The sequence below is a fragment of the Lontra canadensis genome, unplaced genomic scaffold (assembly GCF_010015895.1).
Source record: "Lontra canadensis isolate GAN:19392208 unplaced genomic scaffold, GSC_riverotter_1.0 scaffold1, whole genome shotgun sequence".
In the NCBI taxonomy this organism is placed as follows: Eukaryota; Metazoa; Chordata; class Mammalia; order Carnivora; family Mustelidae; genus Lontra; species Lontra canadensis.
In genome coordinates this window covers 56119049-56134395 of record NW_022630995.1, presented here as the reverse complement: position 1 = coordinate 56134395, position 15347 = coordinate 56119049, and the positions used below count along the sequence as shown (strand labels likewise).

Below are 15347 nucleotides of genomic sequence, written 5' to 3'. Positions count from 1 at the left end.
GAAGGGCAGTCTCCTAACCTTTCTCCTGTTTGCTATCTTGGATATTAGCTTGCTTGGATATTGCAATCAAAACAATTTTTTTAAGTAATATGAAAAAAGTAATTCTCCAAAATATGATGAAATAAAACTTTTAACTAAACAAACTTTTCTCCTCGAATACCAAGAATGTATTCACAGGCAATTAGCTTGGCCCTAAGAGCTGAACCATGTAATCTTTTAAATATTAAAAGAGCCTTGGCTACGTTCTTAAGCTATCTATAGAGATTTGATAAGGGATCCAATCACATATCATAATGGCTCAATGGCATAATTTTTATGATTGAGGAGTAGTTACAGATGAAATTAATTTAAGGGCTATTGTATTTCAACTTTCTAGGAATAGGACTACGCCATTTGGGAATTTTCCACATAATTGCAAGTGTGGGATTAGAGAGGTTCAAGAATTACTGGCAGCTTTAAGACGGTGAGAAAAATCGCCTTAAAAGCAACTGTTTATACCAGGGTTATAAAATCCCTAACTTTAGAGCCCAGTGTACTTAGAATTTCCGAGATTCTCAAAACAGTAATGTATCAGTTGGCGACCCAACAAACGTGCTATGCCTCTTTGCTGCTTAAGCACCAACTGAGTGTCTAATCCTGAGCCAGAAGTTCAGGGGAGAACTGGAAGCCCCAGGCCGGGAGTGGGGGCGGTGGTCCCCATGGCGCTGCCTTGGGGAGCTTTAAATCCTGCTGGGAGAGGGGAGAGCTCCAGAGAAACAGTACTTGGCTTTGTGAGGATGTCAAGGAGCCTTGATGGGAACAATGTTAATTGCAGGGTTTGATTCCTTGCATGTTTTAAACCCTAAAGCTGAACCCAGGCTTGAGAAAGGAATGTGCAGGTGGTCCTGAAGCAGAGATGAGGCCAGAGCTGGCACAAAAAGCCAGCAGTGAGGGGATGGGATGGAATGGGATGGGGCCCAGCACAGGAAGCAAGCAGAAGGAATTAATTGGAACAACACTGGGACCTTGAAAGAAGGGATGGACAGCACTTCACAAAGGCTGGACCTGTGAACGTACAAAGGAGTTGAACCATGCCTGGTCCCAAGGAGAGAATGAGGCTGGACTTCTCTTGGGACAGGGGAGTAGGAACAGGCCCAGAGTCCCTCCAGAAAGGTCCTAAAAATCTCCATTTATGAGGTCTTTCCAAAAAAAAATGCTTGGCCTTTCACAAGAATGAAGTTTGATTTAGAAATAAAATAGTTGGAGGCGCCTGGGTGGCTCAGTTGGTTAAGTGTCTGACTCCTGATTTCAGCTCAGGTCATGATCTCAAGGTCATGGGATTGAGCTCCATGTCAGGTTCTGCACTGGGCATGGAGCCTGCTTAGGATTCTCTCTCCCTCTCCCTAAAAAAGGAAGGGAAGGAGGGAGGGAAAGAAGAGAGTTTTGTGATGCCTACCTTTATTTCCTTATCATTCACATCTGTATCAGTCATTTGTCTTCCTGACCCCCCCAAACTGACAATGATCTCATTGTACTGCTGCGGGGGGGGGGGGGGTGGCAATTACATTTTGTAGCATTATTATTTTTCCTATGAGTAAATGCTGTTGAGCTTTCATGTTCCTGGCATGTGGACTGAGATAGGGAATTGTTCCTTTGAACCTAATTGTCAGTTACTCGAGTTCCTTCCTATGTCCTCTCCTGATCCCTCTGGCTCATCTGCAGAACTGCACTATCGGAGTGGGGGGAACAGTCCCGTTTGGAGAAGTGTCTTTGTTAGCCCTTGGCCAGCTCACTTCCGTGGTTGCTGCTGGTCCTTTGTGGACATTCGTCCAAAACATAGTTTTTGCACAAGCATCTCTATCTACTCAATTGCATGATGCTGAGTCAGACTGTTGAAAGCTGACCCTGGGAGCCAAGGGGAGCAGATACCAGGAGGTCCTACAGTGAGTGAGCAGAACAGAGGAGCCAGGTGGCTGAGAACAGGGAGGAAGGACAGCAGCTGCCAGGGGAGGATGGGTCAGGGGTCCAGGTGAGGTCATCTACAGGTGAGAAGATGCAGGCTTGCACTGGACAGGGGCACATGAAAATGGAGAAGATCTCTAGGAAATAACACTTATCGCTTATCTAACCCTAACACTAGGTTCTTCACAAACACCGTCTGATGTTATCCTAAAGAAAACCGCAGATACTCTTATTCTCCTGATGAGCTTCAGAGATACTGAGTAACTTTACAACACTGAGCAGGTCAAGAGGCAGAGGAGAATTCAGCCCCAAGGCTGTCTGACTCTAAATTTCACGCACATTTCACCCATCAATTGAGTATAACAGTAAAGAAGAGCAAAGTCTAAAATTTGATGTATCGCTGCACTTTCAGAGCTAATCGCTTTGGGAGAAGTCTTAGAAAACAACGGCGGGCATCAGAGCCCATTGAGCTGTGTAGCTATTTAGTAATACCTAGTGTAACAGTCCCCGAGCATTTACAATATTGTAGGCACCATGTTTTGTGTATAAACTCATTCCACCTTCACAGCAGTCCCGCAGTAGCTGTGTTAGGGTGCCCGTTATACTGAAATTCAGGGAACTTAAGTACCTGCCCTAACATCACACAGCCAGAAGGTGGCAGGGCCAGCCTCCAGCCCCCAGCCCCCAACCCCCAGCCCCCAGAACCTGCTCCCATATCCTCCTCATCGTGCTGCATCCACTGGTAGTTCGTCCCTTCAATCCAACGAGTGTCTTATCGGATAGACATTGTGCAGGGGGTGGCGGGCAGGGGCTGCAGAAAGATGAGCCTGATGTAGTCTCCACACTGCAGTTAGACTGCAGTGGGGAAATGTTACAGGAGGACCTGGTGACTGAGGTCCAGTGGGGCAGGGGAAGAAAAAAGGAAGATGCCAAGGGAAGGCTCCTCTCCCAGAGGCTCAGCAGAAAAGGGAAGGAGGGAAATGGATCAGGGTTTTGGTTTGGGGGGTTTTTTAAAAATATTTTATTTATTTATTTGACAGATCACAAGTGGGCAGAGAGCCAGGCAGAGAGAGAGGGAAGCAGGCTCCCCGATGAGCAGGGAGCCCTGTGCAGGGCTCAATCCCAGGACCCTGAGATCATGAGCTGAGCTGAAGGCAGAGGCTTAACCCACTGAGCCACCCAGGTGCCCCTGGATAAGGGTTTTGACAGGAACTGTGGCTTCCTTTAGGGTGTTGATTGAGCATGTCTGTTAAACCATGAGAAAAGCCCCAGGACAGAAAAGATTGGTGACTGAAAATAAAAAGGAAAGTGGTGGGGAGAGGGACCAGAGGCCACAGGACATTGGGGAGTTTGGGGTCAAGGCATGATGGGAAGTTCCTTTGGGGCAGGCATGAGGACACAGGATGAGGGTAAGGGACATAGCTGTATGGGGGCCCCCTCAGATGCCCTCTACCTTTTCAGTGAAGGAGGGAAGTCTGTGGGCATAACACTAGGATAACACTTGGATTCAACCCTGAGGGAAATGGGGACCATGAGGTGACTAACAGCCGTGAACATCACAAGCAGCTGAGCTGAGAGGGCAGCTGCTTATCTGAATCTAGCTCTACCAAGTACAAGCCATGAGACTGTTCTGGTTTGTTCTCTTGGGTTTTAAAATTAGAGAACCATCATTTTAAACCATGTGATATAAATTCTGCTTCCCAGCGGAATACTGGTTTTTATCTGTCTTAATGTCCCTCTATTTCTAAGGTTCATCTTATCTATACAATTCTAATCACTGTTAGCAGGCAAATGTGCCCCAGATGGTTGAGTTAAAGCAAACTAGATTCCAAAGAGAAGCCATCGTAATTGCATCAACCATCCCAAGCTGGACAAATATACAAACAAAACAAAACAGAAACAGAAGCAAACTCTTAAATACAGAGAACAAACTGGTGGTTGCCAGAAGGGAGGGGATGGCAGGCTAAAAGAAATGGGTAGAGGGCATTAGGGGTACAATCTTCCAGTTATAAAATAAACAAGTCACAGAGATGAAAGACATAGCCTAGTCAATAATACTGTAATAAGGTTGTGTGGTGACAGATAATGACTGCTCCTATCATAGTGAGCATTGCATAATGTACAGAATTGTAGGATCACGGTGTTGGACACCACCTGAAACAAATATAGCATAGTATGTTAATCGAAGTTTAATGATTATTTTTTAAGATTTATTTATTTATTTTAAAGGGAGAAAGAGTACACACACACACACACACACACGCATGCATGCACGAGCAGGGGAGGGGCAGAGGAAGAGGGAGCATTGCAAGCAGGCTCCATCAGCGTGGAGCCCAACATGGGACTTGATCTCACGACCCTGAGATCGTGACCTGAGCGAAAATCAACAATAGGACTCTTAACTGAATGAGCCACCCAGGCGCCCCAATAACAAAGTTTTTTAACAATCATCTCAAGTTGGTAGCAGTGGATCTAATTGCTGTTCTGAATTCATTGCTGCCTTGCTTTACACAACAGAAAGATTTTTGAACAGTTGAATGTAAACCATGTTTCTCCCTCAGCTTTCCACCTTCAAACATACACATAAGCACTTGTTTTGCTCAGAGCAGTGTTTCTCAGGCAGAGGTAATTTTACACCCCAGGGGACATGTGACAGTGTCGGGAAATATTTTGATTATAACAAGTGGGGAGCTAATGGCACCTCTGATGGGCTGAGGTCAGAGATGTCGCTTAACAGCCTGCAACGTACAGAACAGCTCACCACAATGAAGAATCATCCGACCCAAAATGTCGATAGTGCTGAGGTTGACAACCCCCGACTTGGGGAAAAAAAAAAAGTTAAACTTAATTATACAGAAAGCTGTTTACAAACACCAAGCCCAAGGTGCCCATTTTCTGATTTTTTGGAAATAGCATAGCACCCTAGCATTAAATGGAACTGCTGCCACCTTGAAAGAGGAGAGTGAAAAGTGTGGGAAAACTTTGGATTTTTTTTTTTCTGGCTTTGTCAGATGGAATCCATTTTTCCTTATTAAAAAAAGTTCATGGGCTCTCTGCTCAGCGGGGAGTCTGCTTCTCTCTCTCCCTCTGCACCTCCCCCTGTACTTGCTCACACACACTCTCTCTCTCTGTCTCAAATAAATAAAAAATCTTTAAAAAAATAAAATTTAAAAATTTAAAAAGTTGGTAACAGTCTTCTGAGACAGTAGTCTCAATTAGCAAACCTTCTGCTCCCCTAGAGTTCATATTGCCTCTGTCCTAAAGACTCAGCACCAAGAGCATTTAGTTCCTCTCCTGACATTAGACATTAGACAGGAATGTGTTTCCAGAAACTGGGAACAAGGACCTTTCCACTGATGTCCTCCAGAAATGTCCTTTCTACAATAACAGCATGCTTTGTGGGTCATTACTAAGCAGAATGACCAGCACAGGGCACACCCACAGGGAATAAAACAAAAACAGAAAAGCTCAGAGCCAACTCCTGTGGTCCTTCCACAATAAAGCATTTGATGAATTATTAAAGTCTAAGAGAGATGTTTTTGTAAAGCCTTTGGTGCTATGTAATATAGAAACTTTATCTTATACAGCTAAATAAGCGAACACTGGGTTCTTACGTTATAGAAAGAGATGCAAGCTATATGAAAAATATTTGGATTTGTTTTTATTTTTAAACATACTTCACACACTTATTTAACTGCACTGAGTGTTGGAACATTTTGGAATTCTGAAGTAGTAGAAGGTAAGAGAGTCGCAAGGTCAGAGACACAGGTTAATGAAATATTAAATACTGCATTTATGTCCCTTTCTGAAACTTGCTTTGCCATCATAAATGGTATTTTCTAACTATTGGTATGCTTTCTATTCCCTTGACTTGAAGTAATATCAGGACTTCATTAGCTCCTGATTTTTTCAAAAGCATTTAAGCCTTAATGTAGTTCATTTTTCACCTCCTTGCCTTTGGGGACCCAGAAATATAGATGATTTCATTACAAATATAGGATATGCTGTAAAATTCCTATAAATCCTCAGCAACTTAATGTCTTCCTTGAAAAAAATTAGTGTCTTGAAAAGACAGATCTTATAAGTTTAACTTAAATAAAAGAAATTCTTATTTCATAAAGTTTACTAAAACCAGTTGGCCAGCAAGATTTAACAAGATATTTGGGAAGTGTAATTATGTTTATGAAAGAGCTTTGTAAACCACAGAGTACTATAAAAATGCAGGTGCTTATTGTCGATTGTATGCTCAGAAGAAGAAGAATAAACATTTACTGAGCTCATAAGGAAGGAAAGAGACTTCTCGCCGAGGTCCCAAAGCTTCACCACTGTCCTCCTGCAGAGCTTTAACATCTTCATTTCACAATGAAAGCAAAAAGCGGGGAATGTCATGCCCAAGGTTGCATAGCAGCTACTAAGTGTCAGTGTCAGGATTCAGAGCTATTGGAACACAAGGCTGCTCTGTCCCACATTGCCCTCTTCAGGCTGTGAGAGGAGTGACAAGTAGGGAGTAAAATAAAATCTGAGAGCCATACTACACCCAGGATAGCAGCAGTTCAGAGAAGAAAACCATTCCTTGGATTTATCATTTAATGCCTTATTTCTAGGGGTGCCTGACTGGTTCAGTCAGTGGAGAATGCAACTCTTGACCTCAGGGTCAAGAGTTGGAGCCCAACATTAAGGGTAGAGTTTACATCATCATCATCATCATCATCATCATAATAACAACAACAACAACAATAATTACAGCAACAATAATGCCTTACTTCTATTAAGAGTTAGCATGCTCCTTCTAAATACATTAATTCTCAGATGGCAGGTACTGGGCTTTCAAAGGGAAATCAAGCAAGACCTTGTCCTCAGGAATCACCATGTCCAGTGAGACAGACAATGCATTAACAAGAAATTTCGATAGAGTGGATAAGTGTTTCTTCAGGGAAAACACAGGGTATGATGGTGGCACATCTGTGGGTATTGGTGGGCAGGTGGCAACTCCCCAAATGCCTCGCTTGGTGCCCAGTCCACATAGGCACTTTACAGTGAGTTAAAGCCCCTGCACTAGAGTGAATGAGACACACCTGTCTTGCTGAGGCAGCAACCCTCTTAAAAGTTCTGAGCAACCAAGAAGTCTGAGACAGGAATAGCTCAGCAGTCTTTTGATGATTGCATATGCTGAGGTGATCCTTTAAGTTTTGATTATAGACATTGCTTTTTTTTTTTTTTTTGCTTGTTTTTTTGTTTGTTTTTAAAGTAGGCTCCATGCCCATTGTGGAGCCCAACATGGAGTGTGAACCCATAACCCTAAGATCAAGAGTCAGACCCTTAACCAACTGAGTCACCCAGACGCCCCTAGACACTGTTTTATAGTACTTACATTTTTTGTAGGTTTTTTTTTTTTTCATTCAGATTCTAAATACTCTTTCAATCATTATTTCCCACCAGTTTGTCTAAATGAATTACATTTTCTGGATCATAGCTATGACTCTAAAAGAACTCTTAATTGTTAATTCAGATTGTCCCGGCCCATAAGGAAGTCATAGCAAAAAAGTGTATGAGTTTTGAAGTGAAACAGTTGTAGATTCAAATTGCAGCTTTTTGAATTACCAAGTGAATGGCTGGAGGAGTTTTTCCTTTTGGAGCCTCAAATCCATCATCCAGAATTGTTGGGTCTGTTATCTGGCTTAATCTTCACCACAAACCATCCTTCATAGGAATGTGTGAAAGACTGAACAAAATACCAGACCAAAAGCCCGTACTGGGCTGCATGCAAATGAATGTCTCAATTAAAATGTTGGCAAAAAATAAAAAACTTTAAAAAGGAACGAAAACATACCATTTTCTCAGGCTGAAACTTCATGCTCGTGATAATTTAACACGGTCAACCAAGAGCTTCTGTGCAAAAAAATAATAATCTGCTTATGTTCTTTAATTTCTGTGAGATTATAAATCCAGAGTCTCCTTATGGGAGTTTGGGGCAAGCAGTAAATGGCACTCCTTTTCCCATTAGAGCTCTAAACCAATAAAAATACAGAGAAATTTAAAAATTTAAAACTTATGAAAAGGGAGGGGTGTCACGTACAAATCAATAGAGGCTTGAGGGAATTATCAATCATTCACACTGTGGAGAATATATTTTGATCCTGATTCAAAGCTTTATAGTAATTTTTTGAGACTCTGAAGAAAATTTAAAACTTACTGATATTTGACATTATGAAGCAATTACTGCGATAATGGTATTATAGCTATGCTTTTTTATATCCTTCTCTTTTAGAGACACATACTGAAATATTTACAGATGGAATGATGTCTGGGTTCCAAATATTGGTGGAGAGGGGAAAACATGAGAGTAGAGATGAAACCAGGTTGGCCATAAGCTAATGGTATTTGAAGCCAGGTGATGGGTTCATGCTGTATTGTTCTTCTAGGATTACGTATTTGACATTAAAAAAAGGTGTTTTTTAATAGAGACCAAAATATCACTTTTTTTTTAACTGATAAAGATGAATTTGGAGAACGTGGCATACTCATGGGCTTGTTGCTGAGCCCTGAATTAGGTGGACTTGGCCACTCAGCACAGGTGGGCCCTGACAATCACAGGTCTCTCAGCGCACATAACCTGTTAGAACAGCTCACAGTGATATTAAGTTCAGGGTTCTGAATTCAGTTGTCATGTCTTTGTCTTTGCTCCAGTAGACCCTCCAAGCTCAGCCAGCCATCTGGCAAATGCGAGCTGGTGGATACAGGGAGACGAGGCCAGGATGGCAGCCTAACACTAATTCAGCCTCATCCTCATCCTTGAAAAATAATTCATTTCATATGCCCTGTAGGGGAGAGTGGGGGCGGGGAGAGGACCTGTAGTGTCTTCTTTGTGCATCCCAGCGGTAAGTGGAAAGTATTAATCAGAGGGGGACTCTATTGCACAAGAAGAAAAATATGAATATTTAATTAGTAAAAATAAATGAGCAAAGTCAGCACTTTGGAGAAATATGTACTAGCCAGAGACCTCTCAGAGGGAAAGAAAAAAATACAGGAAAGAAACCAGCAGAACTGTGGAATATTTTGTCATCTTCTTACCACAAAAGTGAAATGATCCAAGGGTACAAGAGACATTTGATCCAATGGAGCGAAGTTCCTATTGAGCTGCATTGTATGTACATAATCTATGGTTGCCTTGGGAACTGATCCTTTCATGGTGATGGCATTAAAATGAGACACGCCACAGTAATTAGAGTTGCAGTTGGTCCAGTTGGCTCCCTCTTGGGAGAAAGTCTGAGAAGGAGCTGGTAGGGTTTCAGCAGCCAACAGATTAAATGAGCTCTTGAAGGAAAGAATTTGGAAGATTTACTAAATAGTAGATTTGAACCTGATGCTCTAGAGTACTTCTAGGTATGATACTTCTCCTATTGACTTTGAGGTGTAAATAATAAATCATCTAGTGGCATGCCCATTTTATCTCACCGATTCCACCTGATGGCATTTCTTTTCCTGAGAAATAACACAAACAGGAAAAAGAGGAAGCCCATTCATAACCTATGTATTGGTTTGAAATGGAAACGGTTGTGATAGCCTGCTCCTATGATTAACCTCTCCACCCCAGGATAGTAGACCAGACAAGAGAACAGGATGTCAACAACTTGGCCACTAATAGGTTGTAACTTAGTCTCCATGGGAACCACAATAACACAACTCAACTTTTCCACTCTGACGTGGATGCTCTGGGCTAGAACAGTGATCAGCATAGGTAAATGGCTTAAATATCTGGCAGTGAGCATACTCCTACTGTTTTTCTTTGACTGTTTTTCTTCCTCAATTTCAGGTATATGAAACAGTTGGACACACTGGTACCACATTGCTAGCAGAAGTGTTTCTGCCTATTCCTGAAACTACCGTTGTCACTGGCAGAGCTCCCATTGAAGAAGTGGAGTTTAGTAGTAACCAGCATGTGACACTGGACCACGAGGGAGTTGGAAGTGGTAAGGAAAGCAAATTATTCTTAATGGCTCATGATTTTACTGTCAGTTTTGAACTTGGCTTTTTTTTTTTTTTCATTTTCACACAACCAGATAATTATAAGATTGCTTTCAGAAATTCAAATTAAAAAGATGATATGTAATTTTTTGCAAATTCTTTTTTTTGTATACTGTTGGTGGCCAGTAAATTCATATAACTAGGCAAGTATAAAGTAGTTTGACAATGTGAATAAAGACCTTTAAAATGCCTTTGACACCTTAATTTTTCTTCTAGGAATCTTTTGTAAGAGAATAATTTAAAACAAGGACAAAGCTTTGTGCATAAAAAATGTACATCATGGTATTATTCATAAGACTGAAAGTTTGAAAAACTTAAATAATTATAATAGGGATGTTATTAATTAATATCTTCTCTCTTATCCCCATGATTGTGATTAGATATATGATGTACCTACCTTCTCTGCCCACCATTTTCTTAACCTCTATAATATACCTTGCTATCTTTTTTTTTTCACTACTATATCCCATAAAACTTCTTTAAATCTGTCTTCCAAGTCATGAATTCACTCTTTGGCTGTATCTAATTATTGAAACTCATCACGGAGTTTTTCATTTTATTATTGCATTTTCACCTCTATAAATTCTATTTAGTTATTTTCCAATCTGGTCGTTATGATAACATTTGTCCTTTCCTCCAACTCTCAATCATTTCATTTCTTTTATCCAGTCATTACTTCTTTATTTTTAAAAACACGTACACATAGTTTGAACATTCTGTACTAATCATTCCAATACCTGTCTGCTTATTGGTCTGCTTTTGTTGCCCCTTATTCTTGATGGCTTGTTTCCTTGTGTGTCTAGTGATTTTTTTATTATAAGATCATATCTGGAGACGTATCTGCAAGAATTCTTTTTGGCTCAAATCCAATCACCAATCTACAAGTCTGGAGACTTGGCTTTAGTTCCAGTCCTCACACTGATAAATTGTGGGACCCTAGTAATTATGTAATCTCTTTGAATATCATCGTCTTCATTCATAAAATGAATCTAAGGATTCCCTTTCATGTCTTTTAGGGTTATTTTGAAGATTAAAGTGGATATTCAATTTTAAGGGAAGATCTTTGAAAAATACAGAGATGCTATTACAGCGTAATAGTGGTTCTGTTTTGTGCTACTAATATTAACTGGAACTGCACAACATGCAGTCACTATATTTAGTGCTTGAAAAACCTTTCCTTCCTTTAGTGGATTAAACAATCTGCCCCGAGACTTTTTATCATGAATTTCCAATCGGTAGAGGCCTGATAAGTAAGTGAGGCTCACCGTTGCCCAGTAGCTTGCACGTAGCTGAGGTCTGTGGAGTGGCCACTGTCTTCCAGGCTCTAAGTGCTCTGCAAGGACGACCACACTTGACATGTGGCTCCTCACTCAGGCACACCCTTAAGCACTTGAACTCGTTCCTTCTGCCAGAAATGCTCTTTCCCAACAATCTGCATGTCTCCCTTCTTCCTTCGCTTCAGGCCTTTATCCAAAAGTCCCCCTCTCATGAAGCCTCCTCCGCCACCCCGTCTAAAAGTTCAGCCCTTCCCCACCCTCCCAAAATGCACGTTTTCTATATATGCTCCCTAATTTATGGTTTTTCTTCCCCATTTATCCCTCTCTAACATACCACACATTCCTCTTATTTATTGCCTGCCTCCTGTTGCAATAGAAACTTGAGAACAGGGATTCTCATCCGTTTTGCTTCTTTACTGTGATCGGCAGTACCTAGAATAGTGCCTGGCTTGAAGGAGGAGCCAAATACGTATTTGTTCACTGAGTGAATGAATGGAGGTCTTCATAGTCATCTTTCTTAGGAGGTACTATTTTTATCCTGATTTCACACATAAAGAAACGAAGGCTTGGAGAAGTTAAGCAATCCGTTTATGGCCGCACAGCTGTTAAGTGGCAGAACCAGAATAGACACACAGATGGTCCCACTCACCACACCTCATTCATTATATAAGGTCTACAAGCTGCTGTCAGAGCTAGAACCAAGCGGCTAATTCCGAGTCCTTGCCTGAAGAAGTTCAGTGATGCTGACTGGAATTCTGTTCCATCCTGCCAGCACATTTGTCTACTGTCTGCTTTCCTACCAGGGCTGGGCTCACTCCCTTTTTCTCAGCAATGTCTGTGTAATCTGGTGTTTCCCCAGGAGTGCCCTTCTCATTTGAAGCAGATGGTAGTAATCAACTGATTCTAATGACCTCGGGGAAGGTGTCCAACAGTGTGGCCTGGGCCATTGGAGAAAATGGGATCCCTTTAATTCCCCCACTGTCACAGCAGAACATCGGATTTAGAAGGTAATGGGTGTCTAGAGTAAATGGATGAGTAATGCCAGCGTTTGTATTCATGACATGGGAGGGGGAACCTTGCAATGTTACCTTCTTTCCTTTTATTCTCCTGTGCCAGGATTTTTAGGGTTTTCTATTGTTCTTGAGGTAAGAATTAAAATATTAATAGCCTATTAAGTATTAGATGTTCAGCAGTGTCAGAAACAGCACAAAGCACTTTGCCTTATTTAATCTCTCCAGTAACTCTCTGAAGGATTTCTGGCCCCATTTTATAGTCAGGGAAGTACACAGCATACAGTTGTGCATACATACGTGGCCCTCAATGTGAATGAGGATGGTTGTAGAAACTTCTGGTTGTTATAAAACCTCCTTGGTTGCTAGCTCCTTAGGTTCCAACCCAGAACAGAAGAAAAGGCACTCTGGGCCTCTGCCATTTCCCCCTTTGGCAGTCCCTACCTCCTCGTGGTGGGTGCCTGTCCAGGAGGCCTGGACCATAGGAACCAGGTGGCCTGGGCTCGATTCTTGCTTCCGTCCTGCCCCAACAGATGTGTCTTGAGTTAATCTTTTACTATTCTAGGCCTCAAGTGCCTCCACTCTAAAACAAAAAGACTTCTCATCGTCAAGAAGACCCTTTCCAGTTCACAAGCTATCATTTACAACACACGTGGAAATAGAGTGGGGCTTGTTTCGTTCCCTTTATGCCCTCTCCATCCTGATTCTGATGCCTGTGTTCCTGGGATGAGCACAAGGAATGCTGCTCCACACTGTCTCAGTCAGGAGATTGGCAGCCACATCCAGGGGAGGCCTTGGAGTATAAGTGCGGCCGATGGATTCATCCCACTAAGTTTCACACTGGGAATGAGAGCTCCAGCAACTCAGGAGAGGGGGTTGAGCGAGCCCAGGATGGGTACCAAGATATGCAGTGCTGCTAACAAAGCCACAGCTCACCGTTGCTGGCAACCGCTGGCCTCCTGGCAACTCAGGCATGTCCGAAGATGGTGCTTAAATCACTTGTGTGTTTATTCGAGCCCCGGCTACCAGTGGTCCCCAGTTGTGTGGGAACTGAGGCACTGGAGGCCAATCTGGCCTGGATCCCAGGACTCTAGGGGTGGGCCACATCGTACTTGGTTTTCTTGAGATGGAACTGACATAAAACATTGTATAAGTTTAAGATGTACAACATAGAGATTTGGTTAATGTATATACTGTGAAATAATAATCACCCAAATAAGTCTACTTCATATTTGTCACCACATACAGTGACAAATTTTGTTTTCCTTGCCATGAGAACTTTTCAGATCTACTCTCTCAGGAACTTTTTTTTTTTTTTTTGACTTTTAAATGTGAAGTAAAGTATTGTTAACTATGGTCATCATGCTGTACATTAGCCCTCCCAAAATTATTTATCGTAGAACTGGAACTTTGGACCTTTTGACCCCCTCTTTGCCCATTCCCCTCCCCCCACCCTATCCCTGGCAACCACCAATCTATTTCTCTGTTTCTATGAGTTTTGTTTCGTTTTTAATTCCATATATAAGTGAAATCCTAAAATACCTGCCTTGCTCTGTCTGACTTATTTCACTTAGCATGACGCCCTCAAGCTCCATCCATGTTGTTGCAGATGACAGGAAGCCTTCTTTTTTATGGCTGCGTAATACTCCATTGCATATCCATACCACATTTTCTTTATTCCTTCTTCCGCTGATAGACAGTCAAGTTGCCGTGTCTTGGCTCTTACAAATAATGCTGTAATAAATATGGGGGTGCAGATACCTCTCCAGGATAGTGATTTTGTGTCCTTCAGATATATACCCAGAAGTGGAATTACTGAATCATGTGGATGTCCTACTTTAAATTTCTTGAGGATCCTCCAGTGTTTTCCAGTGTTTGTACCAATTTACATTCCCCCCAACAGTGCACGAGGGTTCCCTTTTCTCCACTTCCTCACCAGCACTTGTTACCTTGTGTCTCTTTGATGATGGCCATTCTAAGAGGTGTAAGGTGATATCTCACTGTGGTTTGGGTTTGCATTTCCCTGGTGGGGAGTGATGGTGATTGAGCACCTTTTCAAGTCCCTGCTGGCCATCTGCATGTCTTCTTTGGAGAAATGTCTGTTGGTCCTCTGCCCATTTTTTAATTAGATTCTTTGTTTTATTGCTATTGAGCTATGAGTTTCCTGGATATTTTAAGCCATAACTCCTTATCAGGTATGTGGTTTGCAGGTATCAGGTATTGTGTCCCCTCCCATTCACTCTTCTCTGTTATCCCTATAACATGCTTAAGAGCCGTCATCAAGTAAAGGAAAATGGCAAAACTCCTTCCTTATGATCAGATTTTCTCCCGTAGACGGTAAGAGCCTTCTGAAGCAGTGCTGTCCCTGGAACTCTGTGGGCCTGAGGCAAACCACCCTGTGAACATGGCTGTCTCATGGCACTCATTTTTTTCCCCAGCGCTTTGAAGAGGGCAGATGCCATCTCCTCTATTGGCACATCCGGACTGACAGACTTGAAAAAGTTGGCCAAGTGGGCAGCAGAGTCCAAGCTCGACCCGAACGACCCCAACAATGCCCCTTTGATGCAGCTAATATCGGTAATGTGGCAGGAGAACTGTGTGCACCCCCCCACTTCTCAACTTGGGGTGATCATAATAGAAATGGCTCAGCCCTTCACATACATTTTCTTTCACACAGTGATCTCCCATGTGATAGCATGTTAAGAACATGAGGGCTAGGTTGAATGATAGGTTTACGGTCAGGTTCTGCCTCTGTCTGGCTCAGACACCCTCACAGTGTGGCTGTGAGGACACGCGCTGCTGCATTTCCACACTTAGCCGGGCACACAGTCGGTGGGCAATCAGTAACAGTTGTTCTTGTGATATTGCTTTTGCTCCCACCTCTAACTTCTGCAAAGCGCTAAAGAGAGGTCTTACTCGGCCCCTCCTATGGAGAGGAACCTGAGTGTGGACACTCAGAGTCACTTCCTCAAGCTCATGCGACTGGTAAGGACTCGGGTCCGAGTTGATCTGGTTCCAGAGCACATGCTCAGTCCATCACACGTGGAAAGGCTGATAGGGATGTTTTCAGAAATGGTGATTATGTTTGTTCTCC

At 42.4% G+C, this 15347-nt stretch overlaps 1 protein-coding gene across 5 annotated transcripts in view; it reads left to right on the top strand.

Annotated features, from left to right (window-relative positions):
* The window catches only part of CC2D2A (coiled-coil and C2 domain containing 2A), a 135657-nt gene that overhangs the window by 72582 nt on the left and 47728 nt on the right, over positions 1-15347 (top strand). For all 5 annotated transcript variants that reach the window (XM_032854736.1, XM_032854718.1, XM_032854725.1 and 2 more), the window contains 3 exons: positions 9755-9911; positions 12103-12250; positions 14692-14830. In XM_032854736.1, coding sequence (XP_032710627.1) covers positions 9755-9911; positions 12103-12250; positions 14692-14830 — 444 coding nt within the window. The remainder of the gene's footprint in view (positions 1-9754; positions 9912-12102; positions 12251-14691; positions 14831-15347) is intronic.